This window comes from Mustela lutreola, chromosome 4 (genome assembly GCF_030435805.1).
Source record: "Mustela lutreola isolate mMusLut2 chromosome 4, mMusLut2.pri, whole genome shotgun sequence".
Lineage (NCBI taxonomy): Eukaryota > Metazoa > Chordata > Mammalia > Carnivora > Mustelidae > Mustela > Mustela lutreola.
This window is the reverse complement of record NC_081293.1, coordinates 47,655,250-47,677,720: the sequence shown is the minus strand read 5'-3', so window position 1 is coordinate 47,677,720 and position 22,471 is coordinate 47,655,250. Positions and strand designations below refer to the sequence as shown.

The 22,471-nt window shown below is 43.1% G+C and overlaps 1 protein-coding gene across 1 annotated transcript; it reads left to right on the top strand.

Moving 5' to 3' along the window:
- Window positions 1–1,949: 1,949 nt before the first annotated feature.
- Window positions 1,950–22,280, top strand: LOC131830321 (cytoplasmic polyadenylated homeobox-like protein 2). Its single transcript, XM_059172624.1, has 6 exons — window positions 1,950–2,202; window positions 2,965–3,327; window positions 9,439–9,638; window positions 12,366–12,885; window positions 13,646–13,739; window positions 22,132–22,280. The coding sequence occupies exons 2-6, from the start codon at window positions 3,222–3,224 to the stop codon at window positions 22,154–22,156; spliced, it is 945 nt and encodes a 314-aa protein (XP_059028607.1). The 5' UTR covers window positions 1,950–2,202; window positions 2,965–3,221; the 3' UTR covers window positions 22,157–22,280.
- The last annotated feature ends 191 nt before the right edge of the window (window positions 22,281–22,471 follow it).

Below are 22,471 nucleotides of genomic sequence, written 5' to 3'. Positions count from 1 at the left end.
ATATGTGCAAGTTCACAGCCATAACATAGACCTCCATGCAGAGCACCTACTATGTGTTGGGCTTTTACTGTTTTGCGATATTTTTAAAAAGTTCAAAGGACTCAGTAGCTATCCCTAGAGGTGAAGCTTATTATAAAGAATTGGAAGCAAGAGAGTTTTCAGCAAAAAGAAAAAAAAAAAGTTTGGCCAATAATGTTTGATGACTTAAGGAGGAAGATTAACCATAAGATTGGGCAAGGTAAGGGTTGGCTTGTTGAACTTTGCCAGTGACATCCAAAAAAAGTGGGAGCAGAGGCCAGATGGACTGGAGGTGAGAAAGAATGTAAGGCGAGTCATATGAGGAAGTAAGGTGTCTGGTAAAAATGCTTTTGGAGTGGGGCACCACCCCTTTTGGGTGGCCAAGTCGGTTAAGTGGCTGCCTTCAGCTTGGGTCATGATCCTGGGGTCCTGGGACTGAGCCGCATATCAGGCTCCAGGCTAGACCAAGAGCCTGCTTCTCCCTTTCCCTCTACCTGCTGATTTGCCTACTTGTGCCCTCTATCTCTCTGTCAAACAAATAACTAAAATCTTAAAAAAAAAAAAAAAAAAAAAAAAAAAAAAGCTTCTGGGAAGTAGCTTCAGGGAGGGGACACCTGTGAATGCAAGGTTCTGAGAAAAAATATAAAACAAAAAACAATGTGGAACTGAACTTGATGAATTACTGGGAATAAAAAAATATAAAAAAATAAAATAAGAAGTCCAGAAAAATCAGTTTAGGTACAACCTTATTTTGGTTTGCTCTGTTCTCATAGTCTCCAGACTCCTCCAACCCTTCCTGCTCCCCACGTAGTCCCCTCAACCACCTCAGAGCACCCGCTTACTGCCCCAACAGACTGGGGGAGCTATCAAAGCCAGCAGAGGACCAATCTACAGCCATAACTCGCTGACATGACCTCCCATGATTTCATCTGCCCTTCAAGTCTGTTGGTTCTCATGCTTTCTTTGCTTTGGGTGGTGAGGCATGATCTACTTTGGGATCAAGTCAGAAACATTGGGCTCCAGTTCTACCTCAGCCATTAACACACCCAATTAATGCCTTTTTTTTTTTTTTTTTTTTTAACTAAACTCTGAGCAGAACTGCTGATTGTGAGGCTTGAACTCATGACCCTAAGATCGAGAGTGTCATGTTCTATGGACTGAGCCAACTGCGCGCCCCTTAATGTGCCCAATTAAAACGCTTACCATTATCTACTTTATGTTTCTCTAGGCATTTCCCTATTTTTAGAGTTTGACCTCTCTGTGCTTCAGGTTCCTCATATGTATATTGGGTATAAGTAATATCTATAAACAGTGGGCTCTACAATTTAAGTTAATGTATGAAAAATCTGTGTTCTTTGGGCCTGCCATGTAAATTTAAATAGCAGATTGGTTAAATAGACAGGGGTCCATGGGGGCCCCTCTGAATTTTGACAGAAGAATCTGAAACAGCTGTCAAACAGACCTTGCGTTGCCCACACCTAGATCATAAAAAACTTTCTCCCATATATTTGGGAAAGTTGTACAGTTGTGCAGAAAATGCCAGTGGCCTGCAGTTTCCTCATCTGTAAAATGGAGGTTTCTGTTATCTCAAAGGACTGTCTTGGGATTAAGAGGAATTAGCAAATGCTCTAACGCCCATAATCCTTATTTAGCATTGATCTCTGGTCTCTCCTGTCTCCAATTTTGCCCTCGTCAGGGTTAGATCAAGCACTGTGGATCATCTGTGAACCCTACGAAGCTTCTGTCCTCACATAGCCAGCACTCTGTCACATAATTGGGTGATAGTGACAACCAAGAGGTCAGAGGTCAGACTGCCCCTGACTGTCAGAGGCTCACCCTGGGGTCTAAACTTCTCTTTGCCCCCAGTGTTCCTCAGGTCTAAGCGGGGGTGGGGGGTGGGGGGTGGTGAGGGGGGGTGTGGGGTGGGGGTGGAATAAGGCCTATTTTGTCAGGGTATTATGGGGATTAAATAAAATTAGCTTCAGTTGGTGCTTTAAAGAACGGAAATCAGGTTTTGAAAAGGCCGATTTGGGGATATGATCAAGAGGCGTGTCCGGGGCGGGGCTGTGTTGTAAGGTGGGTCTAGGGTGGGCACGTCAGGGGTTTATTAGCGCGGCTCCGGCGCTCCAGTCACTTTATCATTCGGAAAGGCTCCCGACTAGAGGCTGGAGGAGGCTCCCAGTGGTGAGTTTCTCTTGGGGGAGGCAGCCTCCTGATGTTCTAGTGTGTTGTGGGGTTTTGAGCTTTCCTTTTTTCACAGTGCAGGCCTAGAGGCTGGGGACAGCTCCTGTCACTGATGTGACTGTGGTGCTCTGTGCTAGATTCGGGTGTGGGACATTCTGAGATGCTTGGGTTATTTAAAGATAAAACTTTGGTCACATAAAAGGGATTTCTTGTCAATTATATCTCAACAAAACTTGGGGGGGGTAAGATTTAGGGAAAAAAGACCCAACCTTAATCAATAACAGACAATAAGGAACTGGTCTTGGAGAAAGATTTCTTATATTTTAGGTATACAGAAGTATTTCAGGGTGGAACAGTAGGTTTAGGCTTCACTTCGAAATAAGGAGGGGCTGTTGAGACCAGTGAAAGGGGTAGTTTCGTGAGATGAGATAGGCCGTGTTGCTAGATCACAGAGTTGAGTGACGGGATCGCCGGGTTCTTCAGACTCTTCTCTCTTAATTTTCATGTATGGTGAAAAGTTAATGGGATAAAGAGTTTAAAAAATGGCCCAAGTCCAAAGAGCTATCCTGGAAGAAAATGAAGTGGCACTGGGATTTTAGTTTTTCCTACTTCACAAAGAAAGCATTTGATATTCTGTGAAGTTCAGAAATCATTGGGAACTTTGCAAGCTTGGGATGTAGGAGAGACTTGATTGACCTTCCTGTTCTTTGAGAAAGTAGCTTCAGAAAATATGGGGATCTTGACTTTGATTTCTTTTTCTAGATGAACACTTACAGGAGGCGAGAAGGCTCTGTGTTCTGTTCAGCTGCACCTTGTGTCTTTTGCGTGGTACTCTAGTGAGTGACGTGTGAGTCATCTGTCAGAGGCCTCTCAGATACCCACTGGTGGATCCAGGAGTCCACGGGTCCCATCATCATCTCTGTCTCAGAGGCAAAACTGCATCAGAGTGATCCCGAAGCTGTGGTGGCCCAGCTGCAGTGCCGGTAGGATGTGGAGCCTTCCATGAAACTGCTGTAGAAATGGCCCTCAGCCCAGCGTCAGGAGAGCAGCCAAAGATGCAGAGTGTGGCCTGGGAGGAAGGTAGCCTTCAGCCCTGCCCCGTGAGCCATCAGCCTCAGAGCACAGGTAGGTGGACTCCAGAGCCCTGCTTCTAAGGGTCTGTGATGATACAAAAAAAGTCTGCTTACTTGCTACTTTTACTGAGTTTTTATTTTTTGCTAATTTTTTAAAAAAAGATTTTATTTATTTATGTGAGAGAGGAGAGAGAGCAGAGACTATGAGAGGGGAGAGGGGAGAGGGTCAGAGGGAGAAGCAGGCTCGGACTCTGGGATCATGACCAGAGCCGAAGGCAGTCACTTAACCAACTGAGCCACCCAGGTGACCCTGAGTTTTTATTTTTAATGAATGTGCCCATTTGCCTTTCAGAGACGCTGGGAAGTCTTTAAATAGATTGGTGGTGAGCGGCAGGGGGTAGGGAATGTGGTCAAACCTCAAACCAGATCTACCCCTATCCACTGCCCCCAGTCTTGGCCATCTCCAGATGGTCTCCCTAACCAAAGGCCCTGAGTACCATTTTGCCGTGGAACAGAGTGCTCTCTTGGTCCGTTGTTAGTGTCGTGTGTTCCTAAACCCTGCAGAACTTGGGAGTCTCACACCAGAGGCTCAGGGGGAAGATTATGGATGTGAGAGTGATCCTGCTGTGACATCTCTTACCCCACTGATCACCAGGCTTGATTCTTGGCTGATCTGGATGCCAGGCCTGTGCCCCTTCCTCCCTTAAACACTCATCTGCCTCCCTCCCTAAGCTGCGCATTCCTTTGGAGGGGTCAGCCTTCCCCGATGGAGGAGGACCCTTCTTCGGTGAAGGCTGTACCAGTAGGTGGGCTCCCCTGCTAGTAGCTCCGAACAAGCCCTCAAACTGGAGATCCTTGACTCGTCTCAAGGGCAGTGGGGTAGGAAAGTGATGGGAGATTTTAAAAAGAGTGCTTCCTTTTACTTTACACCAGCTTCCTCCTCCCAGCAGCCGTGGATCAAAGATTTAAATAAAATTTCGGAGCTCAACTATTTTGTTTATATTTCCCATGAAGGAAATTGCCCTTTGGGCTTAGGCTAACTTGGACCGGGTTAATGTGGGAATCCATCCTGTTCCTTATCATCCGAGGCCCTGGGGTTTGCGGAGCCCAGCCTGTGTGTCTGCTGTGAAAGCCAGATTCAACCTTCAGCCTTTGCCTCTTTTTGCTCATGCTCTTGGGCAACACCCTTACTGTCTTCCAACTTCTGTTACTTCCCAAGGTAAAAGAGGTGCATAATAACTTCCCTAGCACCCTAAATAGGAATTATGACACCGGGAGCAAATAATTCTTGGGAGAGCACTATCTCAAGGGGTGAAATGATACACTCATCGTCACCCAAAACCAGGAAAGTTTTGGTCCAGAGAGATGGATTTTATGAAAAACGGGAAATGGGGGCTTCTTTCCCTGATTCCTTCTGGCCCTTTCTGTTGATTTGTAGGATTGGGCTCAGCACAGAGGAAATGAACAACATTGCTGGGGGTTCATTAGCTTCCAGGTTTTGCAGGGGTCACTCCGTACTGCCCTCCTTTTAATACTCTTCTGAGGAAACACAGGAAACAGGAAGAAAATTACCATCATTAATAGTGTTTTCAAGACCTGCTTTGTTCCCTGGATTTTTTTTTTCCTATAGCCGCCACTCTAGTCTTCACTCCCACAAGTGGAAGTGTCTGCGTGTTACACGCGGGCTGTGAGTTGTTCTCCCTGGACGATGCCCTCCCCGCAGACAGACTCTGCATCTGTCTCTTCACTTGCACAGCAGGGAGGGGCTCTTAACGAAGAAGGTTGGATTTGGAAATTCCAGGGTAATTTTTCTCTTTAAGCCATCCCTGGCCTTTGTAGGCCTTCTTGGGATTATTTCAGACCAGGTTAGGGAAGCCTGGGGCTTTTTTGACATCTGCTGTGTTGATAGGGATGGAGACTCAGGGCTAGGAATCAGCCTCCAGAATGCTCTGTTGTGGCCTTCCTTCCTCTCCTGCTTCCAGTCAGTTAACATCTTTGGCTCTGGGTAATGGGTGTTCTGGAATTCAACATGGTCGCACCATTCCCCTATAGTCTATATGAGTTTCTGGAAGAAAAGGGCCAACAGTTATGGTATTCTTAATATGAGCCGGGATTTATTCAAAATGCTTTGGATGAATTGTACATCTAATTTTTTCTTCATGGCTCCATGCTATAGATCTGCTTACGCCCTGTGACGTGGAGGTATGGGGACACAAAAGAGGTCCAGTAACTCATCCAGGAGCAGTTAGGAAGGACTTGAGTACCCTAGGGCCTCAAGTATTTGGAAATGTGTGGGGGTAGTTTTTTGTTCTCTGACTAGAGGGAGCCACTGGCAACCTTGTAGGTGGGAGACAGTGCTTCCATGAGGCAGGGTAGGAGTCCCTTTTTCAGAAAGCATTGATCCCAAATGCCAGGGGCTTCTCTGAGAATTAGCCTTGGTCTTTTTTTTTTTTTTTAATAATTTTTTAAAAAAATTTTTTATTAACATACAATGTATTATTAGCCCTAGGGGTACAGGTCTGTGAATCACCAGGTTTACACACTTCACAGCACTCACCATAGCACATACCCTCCCCAATGTCCATAACCCCACCACCCTCTCCCTACTCCCCCCACCCCACCCCAACCCTCAGTTTGTTTTGTGAGATTAAGAGTCTCTTATGGTTTTTCTCCCTCCCGATCCCATCTTTTTTTTTTTTTTTTTTTTTTTTAATAAAGATTTTATTTATTTATTTGACAGATAGAGATCACAAGTAGGCAGAGAGGCAGGCAGAGAGAAGGAAGCAGGCTCCCTGCTGAGCAGAGAGCCCGATGTGGGACTCGATCCCAGGACCCTGAGATCATGACCTGGACCGAAGGCAGCGGCTTAACCCACTGAGCCACCCAGGCGCCCCCCTCCCGATCCCATCTTGTTTCATTTATTCTTTTCCTACCCCCAAACCCCCCACATTGCATCTCCACTTCCTCATATCAGGGAGATCATATGATAATTGTCTTTCTCTGATTGACTTATTTTTTTTTTAAAGATTTTATTTATTTATTTGACAGAGCACAAGTAGGCAGAGAGGCAGGCAGAGAGAGAGAGAGACAGAGAGAGAGAGAGGAGGAAGCAGGCCCCCCGCTGAGCAGAGAACCCGATATGGGGCTCGATCCCAGGACCCCGGGGTTAAGGACCCGAACTGAAGGCAGAGGCTTTAACCCACTGAGCCACCCAGGCGCCCCTCTGATTGACTTATTTCACTGAGCATAATACCCTCTAGTTCCATACATGTGCCATGTTTTCACCTGGGAAAGAAACAATGAAGGTGAGAAGGAAGAAAAAGAACTTTCTGGTGAGTTCAGGAATTCAGAAGCATAAACTGGGTCTGGTAGAAAGTAGAAACTGTGCTCAACAGTTTAAAGGGCACATATTGTGGGGCGCCTGGCTGGCTCAGTTGTTTAAGCCTCTGGCTCTTGAGTTTGGCTCAGGTCATGACCTCAGAGTCCTGAGAACCAGCCCTGCCTTGGGCTCCCTGCTCAGTGGGGAGTCTACTTGTCTCCCATTCCCTCTGCCCTCCCCCTGCTCACTCAGCGCACACTCTCTCTTAAATAAATAAATCCTTTAAAAAAATGAAAGACACATGTTGGGCAGAGACAAACTATGATGAAAGTTTTCTTTTAAGGGTTTGATTTGTGCTTCTCTAGTGATTAGTAAAATTAAACATCTTTTCATATGCCTGTAGCCATTTGTGTATCTTTGAAGAAATATTTATTCAAGTCCTTTGCCCTTTTAAATCACATTTGTTTTAATCTTGAGTTGTAGGAGTTATTTATGTATGCTGGATATTAACCCTTTATTAGATATGATCTGCAGATATTTCCTCCCATTCCTTAGGTTATCTTTTCAATCTGTTGACTATCTTTTGATACATAATTTAAATTTTTGATGGAGTCTGATTTTTTTTTTTCCTCTTGTTGCCTGTGCTTCTGATGTCCTAACAAATGATAGCCAAATCCAATGTCATGAGATTTTGCCCCTGTTTTCTCCTAGGAGTTTTCTATTTTAGTTCTGTTGGGGTGCTTGATCTGTTTTTGAATGTTTGTGTATGATGTAAGGTAAGAGTCCCAAGTTCAATTTATTTGGCAGGTGGATATCCAATTTCCCAACCCCATTTGTCGAGGAGAGTCTCCCTTCCCCTTGAATGGTCTGGGCACCCTTGTCAAAAACTGTTTCACCATATATGTGAGGTTTATTTTTGGGCTCTCTATTCGATTTCACTGGTCTACCTCTCCATCTTTATGTCTGTACCACACTTCTTATTACTCTAGCTTCGTGGTAAATTCTGAAATCAGAAGGTGTGAGATCTCCAAATTGCTCTTTTTCAAGGCTGTTTTGGCTATTCAGGGTCTGAGATTCCAAATGAATCTTAGAATGAATTTTTCTATTTCCACAAAAAAAAAATACTATTGGAGAGGGGTTGATGCTTTGAATCTGTAAATCCACTTTGGATAGGAGCACCTGGAAGGTTCTGTCGGGTAAGCATCTGCCTTTAGCTTGGGTCATGATTCCCAGGGTCCTGGGATCGAGCCCCAAATAGGGCTCTCTGCTCAGTGGGGAGCCTGCTTCTCCCTCTGCCACTCCCCCTTGCTGGTGCTCTTGTGTTCTCTATCAAATAAATACATAAAACCTTTAAAAAAAATAACTTTGGATAGTACAGACATTTTACCAGTAGTTAGGTGTCCAATCCATGAACATAGATATACCTGTTTATTTGTTGTATCTTGTTTCATTTGCTTCAGCAGTGTTTCTCAGTCTCAGTAAGTTGTGTTTCCAGAAGTCTGGATAGGTTATCCAATTTGTTGGTGTAAACATTTGTTCATGGTATTCTCTTACAGACATTTTTATTTTCATGACATTGATTGTAGTGGCCTCATTTCTGAGTTTATTTTTTTTCCTTGGTTAATCTAGGGAAACATTTATCAACTTTGTTGATCCTTTCGAAAGAAAAACAACTGTTTTGTTGCTTTTCAATTTTTTTTTTTTTTCTATTTCATTATCTCTGCTCTCATCTTCATTAGATCCTTTATCTTCTGAGTTTGGGTTTAGTTCTTCTAGTCTCTTGAGGTACAAAGCTAGATTGTTCATTTCAGATCTTTTTAAATGTGCTTGTTTAGAACTGTAAACTTCTCTTTTAGCAATGCTATCATTGCATCCCATAAATTTTGGTGTTACATTTTTCATTTGTCTTAAGGTATTTTCTCATGTCACTGTGGCTTCTTTAACCCTTTGGTTGTTTGAATTTATTGATTAGTTTTCAGATTTGTGGGTTTTCCAGTTTACGTTCTGAGATTGATTTCTAGTTTCATTCCATTATGATTGGGAGTGGGGAGGAGTGTGATTCCAATGTTACTGAATTTAAGACTTATTTTGTTGTCTGACATTGTGGTCCAGAGAATGCTATTTGTGTGCTTGAGAAGGACGTATGTTCTGCTGTTAGATAGAGTGTTCTGGATTGTCATGTCCCACTAGCTTATAGTGGTGTTCAAGACCCCTGTTTCTTTGTTGTCCTTTTGTTTGGTTGTTTTATCCGTTATTGAAACTGGGACATCGAAGTCTGTTGTTATCGTGTTTCCTGTTTCTTCCTTCAATTTTTGTCAATGGTCACTACATATATTTGGAAGTTCTGAGGTTTGGTTCATAAATATTGAAAATTGTTTTAGCTCCTTGGTGAATTGACCCTTTATCATTTTATAATGTCCTCCATGTCTGAACAGTTTTCAACGAAATGTACCAACATGGAAATGCAGATTTCCTATTTAATCTTTGTTTTCCTTCCCCCACCCCACCCCCATACATCTACATAGTGGGTAGATTATTATATCACACCCATTATTGCATGGGTGTGAGCTGACTTATTTTGTATTTCTTCAGTTACTAATGAGGCTGAACATTTTCTCATCTATCTTTTCCCCTATAGTGTGTGACTCTTGGACTAAAGAAACTCTTCCATATCCTGGCTCAAAGATAAGCATTTAACTCATTAGCAATCTTATAGATAGGTATGAGGTGCGGCTTTACTTTCTAAAAATTTTATTTTATGAATCGTTAGTCAGTGAATGATCCTTTTTTCCCCCTCTAGATACCATCAGTATTCCCCCAATGCTTTTGTTTTTCCATTTATAGGCTTTTCAGGATTCCCGAACGTAGATCATAACAAAGTAAAAGAAACAACAGGGAGAAGAATAAACAGAAAACCAAGACGTAAATTCACTAAGGATGAATTGTGCCTTCTTAATCACGTATTTGAAGAAACTCCTTACCCTGATTTTATCATTCGAAAAAAACTGGCTGAACAACTGTGTTGTCAAATATATGCGATTGATGTAAGTAAAATTTTCAAAGTTTTTGTAGACAATATGGGGAATGCAAGAAATTAAGAAAAAGCTTAATAGTATTTCATCACATGGGACAAAGTATTGACATTTGGGTCACTTTTCTTGTTCATCTCAGTGTGGGTATGAATATGTTCTGTTTCCTGGAAAAATCTGACACTGGTGAGGCAAGTTTGGAAGCAGAAACCAGTCAAGAACATATTGCAATTATCTCAAATCAGGAGGACAATGGTGGTTTGGACCAGGTTGTAGTACAGACAAGATGGAAAGACTCATGATTGTTTGCTAAGAGAGTTCTGCATTCTGTCTCATAGCGTATGCAATAAAGAGGGCTCCAAAATGTTGGCTTAAGCAAATTGAAGATTGAAGTTGCATTTAATATAGGGAAGGCCCAGGAATGGAGGTTTTATGACAGACAGAAGCACTAGGAGTTTCACTATAGGCACACGATGTTTGGTTTGCCAATTAAACCTCCAGAGATGGGAAGTGAACAGTTGGGACATACAGGTCTGAAGTGCAGGAGAAAGGACTTGATAGGGTCCCCCCAACTGGCACAATACCTCACAGCTTTAGTGGTTGCTTCACAACTATTTGTTGCATGAGCCAATATCTTTATAAGTTTTATTTATTTAAGTAGGCTCTACACCCAACATGGGGCTCAAACTCAGGACTCCCACCTCAAGAGTCACGTGCTCATCTGACTGAGCCTGCCATGTGCCCCATCATGAACCAAATCTCAGCTACAATTTTGGAAACCATTGGTGAATCATCAGCTGTATGAAATTATTAGAATTGTGATATTTTTATACACACAATTATCATATTTCTCTTCCGTTATTGTCCATAAATCACTTGATTGATTGGTTGCTTGACAACAGGAAGACCTAAGTAGCTTTGAAGGATACAAAGTACAGGCAAATATAATGGAGTAATGATGTTCAATTGTAAAAGTTTCATGAACTAGAAACATTGTGAGGAAAATACAAACCAGCGATTCCATACAAATAAGTAGAAAATCTGAATAAGTAATAACCAGGAAAGAACCGGGTGGTCAGATACATAAACATTCTTAGGCCGTGTTTTCCTCTTTTCTTTCTTTCTTTTTTTTAATATTGTGTTTTCTTTACATTTCTGGATCCATGACTTGGGTTTCTCAAATTCAAACTATCTTTTTGGTTTTTTTAAAAGATTTTATTTATTTATTTGACAGAGATCACAAGTAGGCAGAGAGGCAGGCAGAGAGAGAGGAGGAGGCAGGCAGAAAGAGAGGGGGGGCTCTACCCCAGGACCCTGAGATCATAGGGCAGAGGCTTTAACTCACTGAGTCACCCAGGTGCCCTCAAACTGCTTTTTTTTTTTTTTTTTTTTTTCTCAAACTGCTTTTTAATCTTTATTTTAAAAATGTATTCATTGTCCATACTTGGCTGAGGGATAGTTTTATAAGAGGATTCATAATAGGAAGTTCACACATGAGTGTTCAAATTAGAATTGGATGTACATGCTTAGAGAGAAATGTCTGTGATGTGATCTGGAAGCAAACATGGCTTGGGGGAGGATCTTAGGAAGCTGTTACATTAGAGGAAGTGAGCACACTTGCTTTTTGGTTGAGTCTTCATGAGATGATCTTCTAATTGGCCCTATGACATCTGACAAACTGACTCTTGCAACTCTGCTTTCTGTAAAATTATCAATGTTGGGCAGTTGCCAGAATGAGTGTTTGGAGGTGTCAGATTCACTGCGCATAGAGTTTTGTTTTAAGCAACCATCACGAGTGAATCGGAGATCCTTCCAGCTTCAGTGCTACTAATGGCCTCAAGCATTCCTGAACTTGGAGACAGAGGGGATTCCGGAGTGTGCAAATGGCCAAAGGCCCCCCTCAGACACTGTTACCTATCTACAGGACTAACTGACCTACCACAACCATGGCTTATTAGAATGGATTGTCTCAGAAAGCATTGCATCATTTCCAACCCACCCCCACAAAGTCCTAGGGATGATGGTTGGCGTGTATAACTTACTTTAGGGAGGAAAAAAAAAGGGAGACTGGAAGTCCTAAGTAGAATACATAAGGTCACATCACATACACAGTCAAGTTATGAGACAAGCTCTTGCCTATGTGTAGCCTCAGAAAACAAATTTCGAAACACGATTTAGAACATGTGGAGTCATGAGTTCATTCTGGTGTGGCAGCTTGAGTAAAAGTAAGTTGTATGGGGGCAGCACTTGGGTGGCTTGGTTAAGCATTCGACTCTTGGTCTCAGCTCAGGTCTTGATCTCAGAGTCCAGAGTTTGAGTTGCACATGGGGCTCCATCCCTGGGCATGGAGCCTACTTGAAAAGCAAAACCAAAAAACCAAAAAAATCCCCAAAACACTTGTGGTGTGGGGAAAATTCAGTGTGCTTGGGGAACAGCTGGGAGTGAGTTCTGTCTAAAGGCAGAGGAGGCTGCCAACAGGTTGGGGGCGGATTTGGAAAAGTTTGCACGGACAAGAGTGAGGTGGTTGGGCATTTGGAACTATGCTGCATGGCTTCATCACCACAAGTGCAGCCCAGGAAAGAAGGCCTTTATTTCCTACCTCTCACTTAAGGTCAGGAGGAGAGTCACTGACGAGACACTGAGATGAGGCCGAACTATGATCTCTCCTACCTTATGGAAATGCACCGTGCAGTGATACCAGATAAGCCAACCAGATAAATCATGAGTCTCTTTTCTCTTTAGAACTGGTTCCAGAACAGAAGAGCCCGCCTGCCTCTGAAAGAGAGACAGAGAATATCCGCTGCTAGGAAACTGCATGCGTTCCCTATCCAGGGTCATTCACATGGAAGCCTCCAGAACCCCCAGGCAGAGTCTCCCATCGGGGCCCTGGAGCAGACCTGCTCCTCTACCCTGAAGGCTCTTCTAGGAGGCACGGACTATTTCTCTCCTGAGACACAATGGGTTCCCAGTCAACAGGATGGCTCGGGGGACACTGGGGTCCCAGGCATTAAAAAAGAACTGAGCTGTGCTTCGGAGTATCCGGGTGACACAGGGAGTAGATTGTATCCCAATTTCTCATCTTACAGCTACGGATCAGTGATCTGTCTTCAACCTTCTGCTTCCATGCAGTATTTTGAGAAGTATGAGCCCAGCACTGGGCAGAGCTGGAACTCGAGGGCCTCCATTCTGCCACAAGTTCATAGTCAGCAAGAGGAGAGGTGGCAGCAGCAGCAGGCCTGCTGTCCTTACCCACTGTATCAAGGTCAGCAGCAGAATGGCTACTTGCTATCCTCTACAGCAGCCTTGGCTTCAGAGGAATCAAGACACATTGTGTTCCAGGATCAGCTGATTATGCATCTGAATCCTGGGGATTCGGGGCAGCAGGTGCCCTTCCTTCAGTCACAACAGCAGGGCGGAGGTTTTCAAACCAGTAGTGGTCAGGTCTCTGCTAACACACAGTGAGCAGGAGAAGGCAGCAGCTTTGGGCTGATGGGTCTGCAAAGGTCCACCACTGGGACCAAGGATGTGGCTCCAGAAAATGGTTCTAAGCTTCAGAAAAGAACAGCCATAGGTCATCATCCCGTGGTCATCCATCCACACAGCAGCCCAAGGCAAAGGCCTCTCTAGAGCCTGAGCCTAAGCCCTGTGTTCAGGGTAGCTCCATGAGCTTGATGGTCCTCCTAGTAGGGCGGCAGTGTCCCCCAGGGCTCAGTCCCTGGCTGTGCAGTTCATAGTGCCTTGGAGAAAAGCTGGACTAGAGTCTGGAGTAGAAAACTAGCCAACAGGGAGAACACAGGTGTCAATGAGCAACAGTTTGGGCTTCAGTAAAAAGAGGCTCTTAACACAGCATCTGCCCTAGATATCGTTCCCTCCCCCCACCTCAGAGACAAGATAGCCTTCAAGAATTGTGAGGATACAAAGAACCCTCCCCTGCACTTTGCTGGGGCGGGGAGGGTTGTGGGAGTGGAGGTTGCTGTTGGGTTAGCCTGCAAGGCTGCTGCAGCACATCTCTCTACTCACAGAAGCAGGGCAGCAGCCACATGTCTTCGCTGGAGCCCTGACTACAAAGGCCATCCCAACAATGTCAGCTTGGTCAATGTGGAGGCAGCCCCTCAGGTGAGACCAATTGAGGGAGGCACTGGAAGCAGAGCTCTGAAGAGCCCCAGGGTGATCCTGTACCCTAGCTGGCAGGCAGCCCTCACCGGTCCTCTTGGCTGAGAGCTGCTGCCTGGGAATTGATTTAGAGTGTGGATGGGCACCAACAAGATCTCACAAGATCTGAGAGTACCCAGTTGAGCATTTAAAAGCTGTGTTGTTAAACCAGTGTTTTTGAGGACTAGCCTGGTTGGTCTCTGTGAACTTCCAACTTTGAAATGTTTTTCATAATTTTGAGCATTAGGGTACAGAATCATTTCTCAAACATTTTGGAGCATTTGCTGTCAGTCTCCTATGCTTTCCCCTACACTGTGTAATGTGTTTTAACGTATTTTAGATTTTTAACCCAAATCCTGTCCTATTAATTGCAGAATAAAGCATGTCTCCTACGTCTTTTTCAAGGCAATCCGACATGCAGATCTATTTCATTTTGCAAATATCTCCCATCTGTTACTACAGATCAGACTGAGAGTAGGTGGGGAATTAGCAGCTGTGATGATTATGATTTGCATAGTCACTTTGCACAGCCACTAGGAAATATTCCTAGTTAATATTCCTATTGAAGTTGTAGATGTTTGGCAAGTCTGCTACAGGATGTATCCTTTAAAGAAACTTGCATGTACTTACACAACATAGCCCCCAAATAAATATCACATAAAGTAATAATCCTGCACAATTCAAAATAATAGACCAGAACTGTCTAGTTGAGAGTTCTGGTATACAATGTTCAGTGAAAAATCAAGTTGCCTAATTTTTATAGCATGATGTTTATAAAAATGAAATAAGAGCTTCATCAATAAATAGCATTGGTTATTCTTGGGTACACATATAAGCAGCAAGAACAAAAACATGGGCTAGGTTTATATTCACTGAATCATGGAGAGTTGCAATAGGTGAGGAGGAAAATACCTTTTATATTATGATATATATACTATATATATATATACTATATATACTATATATACTGAGTTACAGCCAGGGGTAGTGTCATTGTCTACATTTCCCATTTCACACTCAGTATGATATTTACTATATTATGTATTATCAGTTTCTGCCAAAGGAATCCATTTACTTCTGATTGGCTCAGTTTATTTCCTCCTGTACAGATTTTGAAAATTTCAATTCCCTTTTTTCATTGATTACCACAATATAGTTTCTAATCCTGTAACCTGTTCATGTAGGGATTTAGATAGATTTTTCTTATATTAAAAGAATGTTTGGGACGCCTGGGTGGCTCAGTGGGTTGAGGCCTCTGCCTTCAGCTCAGGTCATGATCCCAGGGTCCTGGGATCGAGTCCCGCATCGGGCTCTCTGCTCAGCAGGGAGCCTGCTTCCTCCTCTCTCTGCCTGCCTCTCTGCCTCCTTGTGATTTCTGTCTATCAAATAAATAAATAAATCTTTAAAAAAAAAAATGTTTGTGTTCTTGGAATAACCCAGTTAGGTTATGAGGTATCCTTATGTATTTCTGGATTAAAGATGCTAATTTTTTTTTGGTTGCTAATATTTTTAGTAAGATCATGACATCTGTTCACGAAGGAGAAGGCCTCTAATAATTTTCTTTAGTGACACTATCTTTAGGGGTTTGGATCATGTTAAGATAGCTCTGGAATGATTTATGTAGGCCACCACTCATCATTTAAAATCTTGTGTAAAAATTTATCCCTTTATTAAATGAATTTCCTAATGAATCAGTTTGGTCTGATGTTTTCTTTATCAGAAGAGTTTGGTCTGATGTTTTCTTTATCAGGAGAGTTTGGTCTACTAATTGTATGTTTAAATGATTATAGGACAACCATTTCTCCTTGAGCTATTTTTGGCAAGTTAAATTTCCCCCTCAATATCCATCTCACCTGAATTTTCAAATTTATTGCCATAAAGTCACTGGAAACATCCTCTTTATGCGTAGAGCATATAGAGAATGAATAGTAGAGTAATGCATTTTGCATTTTGCAGTTCAAATTTGTACTTTTATTTTTCTTCTTTGTCAGAGGTTTGGAAAAACCCAGGTAGTATGTATGGAGCTTGTATTTCCCTGTGGACAGGACTTCCCCAGGCCAAGGAGGGTGCCAGGAGTCGGGTCTGGGTGGGTGGACGTCCCTGTGGACCAGCTCAGAGGAACCTCTCGATTCAGCCTTGAGCGGTGGATCCTGCTCCCCGCAGGGCTATCAAAAGGCACCTGCTCCCTTGAGGTCCCCGCCGCCCTTCTCAGACTCCCACGTGCGTGCATCCATGTGTGTGCCCTTGCGACAAAGGCGTCCAGCCAGGAGCTGGTGCAAGTTTGGGGTCAGACTCCAGGCTGGGGCTTGTGGGGCTTTCTTCTGCAAGAACACTCCATCCAGCCGGTGTGCGGAGTGTAGAACGGGGACTCAACAAGGGAGTCCTGTCCCTCTCTCACTGCTGTGCCTGAGAGCTGGGGACCAGAAGTGTCAAGTTCTGGCTCTGGGTCAGGTCCAGGTCCCTGGAGTTGTCAGGTGCCTCCTGTGAACGCCTGTTGAAGTGAGGCAGAGACTTGGGTGCCAGAAGCCACTGTTTTGCCTCTGGAGCAGGAACTGGATTTTCTGGTTCATGATCTAGCTGGATCTTAGACTTGGGGGAAGAAGGTCAGAGCATCCTTTCGGTTTGGCGGGAGAGTTGGGACTCACCCCCCAGGCCTGGGTAAGAACCCACCAGCCATACTGCCGTTCAACAACAGATCTCCTTGGGAGGGTAAACAATTTATTTATGAATGTTTTTCACATTTTCTGCAAAGAATGCTTAGAATAGGATTAAGTCCTGTGTCAGGCTCCCTGCTTAGTGGAGAGCCTGCTAAATCCCTCTGCCCCTCACCTAGCTTGTGCTCTCTCTCTCTCTACCTCCCTCTCTCTCTCTCTCTCTTTCTCCCTCACTCTGTCAAATAAATAAATAGATGAAATCTTAAAAAAAAAAAAAGCAAAGGCAGTTTCATTTAAAAAAAGAAGAAGTATAGGCTTTACAAGAAATGGTATTCGAAGACCTTAGACATCTTCATGGAAAAGAATCAAGGAGACAGCTGTCTCACACTCTGTACAAAACTTAAATTATTTCAGTTGGCAAATATCAGATCCATTTTCGTAACCTGTAGAACTCCTTCTACATGTATGTTGCAAATCTGGGAAGGTGACTAGTGATCCTAAGAGCTCCCATCTCTGACAAATCCTGAGAATCACATAAGGGAAACAGAATCATCCTGGGAAATGATTTAAAAATAAAACTAATGGCATGGTATCAATGTTGTCAAATTGTTATATAGAACCTTTTCAGACACATTTGTACCACTAATATGTGGGTGTGTATGCACACACACGTGTGTCTGTTTTGATTTCCAGATAATTAATGAACGTACAGTTCATATTAGGCACAATAACTTATGCTGGTTGTACTTCGATGATAAATACTGGGGTTGGAATAGTCTGACCCTTGTGTTTTAGTGTCTAATAGGTACCTAGACATGCTATGAAGGATATCCATTGCATGGCTGTTTGTAGTAGTGTGACACTGGTGTGTTTGCAGATATAAGCTATGAATTAGATCTGTGTGTCCTGACCTCATTCTAACACCTTCCAGTGCAAAAAAGAGAAAGCGAAAGGCTGAAAAGTTGTACAATGGAGCAGAATGCAATTTGATAACACAATGAAGTAATATTTTTTCAAGGATATTTTTGTTGTACAAAAGTAGAACCACACACACCCTGCTATACACCAACATAGTCTAGAAACGATCACTTCAAAAGAAAGGAGAAAATAGAAAATAAGGATAATTTTAAAAATTGAGATAAAATTGACATGTAACGTTGTGTAAGTTTAAGTGTACAACACATGGAGTTGATACATTTATACTGCGGTGTGACTGCGTTGTCACATTAGCTCATACCTCATCACGTCACATCATTGGCATTTCCTCTAGTGGTGGGAGCAGCTGAAATGGAATCTCTTAGCAAGCTGAGTGTTTGCAGTGGAGCTGTGTTGTCTGTGGTCTCTGTACTCTATTAGTTCGCCAGGACTTATGCATCTATTAGTTTCAGACATGGATCCTTACGCCCCATCTGTCCTGGCCCCCTGCAGTGGCGGGCCAGTTTATATTGCCACCAAGGGTGCACGAGGGTCCCGCCAACCATGTTATTGTTTCCCTGAGTTCACTGAGTTGTGTTCTCTTGAATCTCATGGAGTTAATTAAAATAATTATTAACAAAAAAAAATTTCAGATAACTTAAAGCTCTCCATTTCTTTGGGGTCAGTTACTTGACAATTACGGTGATGTGGTGGCATCATGTTTCCTTGCATTTCGTGTCTCTGCTGGTTTTGCATTGATGGCTCTGCACAGTCATGTCCTTCGGTCTTTTCAGACTGGTTTCTGTGGGGAAAAACTTCCACCCGGAGGTGGTTCTGTGGATGCTGGTGGGATGCAGTGTCTCTGGCTCCTGGGAGGGCATGGTGGTGGCTTCACCAGTGGCATTTGCTGTTGGACAGATAGCGGAAATCTCCTGGGGCTGACATTGCAGAGGTCATGCAGGTGGCCTTGGTAAGTAATGTTGCTGGGGTCCTCAGAGGTGAAGGCTTCTTGGGTTCTCCTGCTCTTCTTTTATCTGCAGGGTGAAGTGGTTTCGGCTGGTGGGGCTGGGGGGAAGGCAGCAGCATTGGCCCGGGCCTGACGAGCTGCAGTCATGGCTTGGACCTAGGGGGTAGAGTACCCTGGCAGCACAGCCTGGGGATGGTAGGTCAAAGTCTCAAATCTGGCCCCAAGGGGTAGTCATGAGTCAGCGGCAGTATGCTCTGATGGTATAGGTGGTTCACTAAAGCCATGTTTGGGGACCTGGAATCAGAGCGGTAACAGTTCAAAACCATGAGTCGACACGTGGGTAGGACGCAGCAGTGGCCACACAGGAAGGCAAGGACAGTTCAGAGCCATGTCCTGGGACTCTGGCCCCAGCCAGCAATAAGGAGTCAGGGCCATGAGCAGGGACCTGAGGAGTTGGGTTCAGTGCTGGCAGTGCTCTCAGGCAGTGATGGTCCAGAGTCGTCACCTGGGGTTCTGCAGGCTCAGGGCAGTGGCATTGCTCCTAGGTGATGACCTGTCAGGGCGGCAACCTGAGTGCATCATGGAGCTCAGGGGAACAGTGGCAATGATGAGTCGGAGCCATGACCCGGGACCCAGGGGAAAGGGCTCAGGGCAACAGCTGGCCAGTCCTCAGAATGACAGTTCAGAGCTGCAACCTGAGATCCAGTGGGTGGGTGCAGGCCAGAGGCTGCTCCTGTCTGAGGGGCTGTGGTATTTTGATCCCGGAGAGTGGGGCACAGTGGCAACTGGGACTTCTGGGAGCAAGCCTCACCCCAAGTGACAGCCCCAGCATGTGGAAGTAGACACAGTGGCGGGGACTCAGGCCGTTCCACCAGCTGGGAGCAGCACTTCAGCAGACTGTGAAATACCTGGGTAGCAAAGCCTGCACGTGTCCACAGCAGTGAGGCTCTCCGGGGTTCTCCTGCTCTCTTTCTACCCCCTGCAATGACACTCCTCTTAGGGGATCCCTTGTGGTTCCAAGCTGCTCTTGACTGGCGAATGGGAAGATACAGGTTAATGCACTTCCCATAGTCTTCAATGTGGTTCTTTTCAACTTTTGAGGTCTCCAGGCCTTTGGCTGCCTTTTTAAAGTCCAGAGCTTTCTCTGAGCTATTTTTGGGGACATTTATTTATTTTTATTTTTCCTCATTTTATTTATTAAAATAAAGAAAAATTTTAGTTCCAGTATAATTAACATACAGAATTATATTAGTTTCAGGTGATTAATATACATTCAGATGTACAATCTTATACATTACTCAGTGCACATCATGATAAGTGTGTTCTTAGCTCCCTTTTACGAATCATGTCACCCATCCCCCACCCACCAACCGTCTGGGAACCACCAGTTTGTTCTCTATAGTTAAAAATCTGTCTTTTGTTTGTCTCTTTTTTCCTTTGTTTTGTTTCTTAAATTCCACATATGAATGAAATCATATGGCACTTGTCTTTCTCCAACTGACTTATCTCAGTTAGTTTTTTTTTTTTTTTTAAGATTTTATTTATTTATTTGACAGACAGGGATCACAAGTAGGCAGAGAGGCAGGCAGAGAGAGAGGAGGAAGCAGGCTCTCTGCTGAGCAGAGAGCCCGATGTGGGGCTGGATCCTTGGACCCTGGAATCATGACCTGAACAGAAGGCAGAGGCTTTAACCCACTGAGCCACCCAGGTGCCTCTCAGTTAGTTATTTTATTAAAAATGTTGTTGCTGTTGTTGGGGGAGAGATGCACATTGAGACTTCCTAGTTCACTATCTTGCTGATGTCCTCCTCTACCTTTTTTGGTTCATTTCTTCTTATGGGAGTTTTAGCGCATGATGTCTTTAAAGAAATTTGTCAGCTTCATCTAGGTTATCAGATTTGTAGGCAGAGTTTAAATTTTTAAATTTAATTAATTTATTTTAAAATATTTTATGTATTAATATTAATTTATTAATAAATTTATTTTTAATAAATTATTTTATTTTAAATTAAATTTATTAACTAAATTAATTGATTAATTAATTTATTTTTAAATAATTTATTTATTTACTTGGCAGAGAGAGAGAAAGAGAGAACAAGCAGAGGGGAGTGGGAGAGACAGAGGCAGGCTCCCCACTGAGCTGAAGTGCTTGATCCCAGGACCCTGGGATCATGACCTGAGAGCTGAAGGCAGAAGCTTAACCGACTGAGCCACCCAGGTGCCCCCGTAGGCCGATATTTTTTTAAAAGTATTCCTTTATTAGCTTTCAAGTTATCCTCTAGCTCAGAGATACTGTTTTTGGTCTACCAAAAAGCATTGATCAAAAGCATTCTTCATTTCCATTATAGTTTTTTCATCAGTAGCATTTATTTTTGGTTCTTTCTAGTTATTCCCTGTCTCTGTTTACTTTACCCATCTGTTCTGGCATGCTATCTACTATATCAGTTAGAGTCCTTATAATATTAATAACAGCTGTTTTAAAGTCTGGGTTTGATATTCCAATATCCCTGTCAAGTCTGGTTTTGATGCTTACTCTGTCTCTTCAAATTGTGTTTTCTCTCTTTCTTTTGTTGTATGTCTTGTAATTTTTCCCAGCTTTATTGAGATGTAATTGACATACAACATTGTGTAAATTTATAGTGTACAATGTGATGATTCTATATATATATATTCATTGGGAAACGATTATCAGAATACAGTTAGTTAACACATCCATCACCTCATGTAATTACCATTTTTTTTTGTGGTGAGAACATTTAAGATACTGTTTTAGCAAATTTCATGTATACAATACAGTATTATTGTAGTCAGCATGCTGTATATTAGATACCTAGAACATACTCACCTTATAACTGAAATTTATTCCTTTTGATGGATATCTCCTCATTGCCCACAAGCCCACCACCGACTCCAGTCCTGGGCAACTACCAATCTCCTCTCTCTTTCCATGAGTTCATCTTTTTAAGATTCCACAAAAAGAACATAAAATATGTAAGTTTTTCTTGGTAGCCAGGCATCGTGTGCTGGGTAAAAGGAATTGCTTTACTAGACTTTTAGTAATATGGTAGTGAGGTGTGGGCCGAGGGGAAGCATTCTATCGTTCTATGATTAGGACTTAATCTTTTTATTTTATTTTAATAAACATATAATGTATTATTAGCCCCAGGGGTACAGGTCTGTGAATCGCCAGGTTTCCACACTTCACAGCACTCACCATAGTACATACCCTTCCCAATGTCCACAACCCCACCACTCTCTCCCAACACCCCGACCCCCAGCAATCTTCAGTTTGTTTTGTGAATCTCTTGTTTCAAGAGTCTCTTATGGTTTGTCTCCCTTCCAATCCCATCTTGTTTCATTTATTATTTTTCTACCCCCCAAGCCTCCCACGTTGCATCTCCACTTCCTCATATCAGGGAGATCATTTGATAGTTGTCTTTCTCCAATTGACTTATTTCGCTAAGCATAATACTCTCTAGTTCCATCCCCGTTGTAGGACTTAATCTTTTTATAAGACTATGCCTCTGGACTGTGGGATTCACAATTGTTTCTTGGATTCTTTTGTCTATTGTAGGTGGGAGAAGATGGGTAGGCTTCTCTCACATGGAGGGCTAGAGCTGGCGGAAGTTAGGTGTTCACCTCTTACCAGGTCAGGTTCAGTTCTGATAGGATCTCAGCAGGCTAAGTCTGATTAACTAGTTCTTCCTGAGTGTAAGTTTTGTTAAGAAGAACAGGATACTCTGTTGTATTTAAAAAATGGTTTCTTTTGTCCTCCTCCTGGCAGAAGCACCAGGTAATTTGTCTATAATATTTATTGTCAGAATTTCGTCAAGCTTCCAGAGATAAGTCTCATGATACTGTGGTGCCCCTCAGCAAAATACCAGCAAACCCGGTTGAACAACATATTAAAAGGATCATATGCCACAATCAGTTGAGATTTATTCTTGGGATGCAAGGATGGCTCAACGTACCAAATCAGTAAGTGTCATGTAGTATACTAACAGAATTAAGAAAAAAAATCAAATGATCATCTCAATAAATGCATTTGACAAAAATTTAACAATAATTGTTTTTGTGGGTTTTTTGACAATACATGTTACCCTTGAAAAAATACATCATTTCATGATAAAGACTCTCAACAAATTATATGTAGAAGGAATT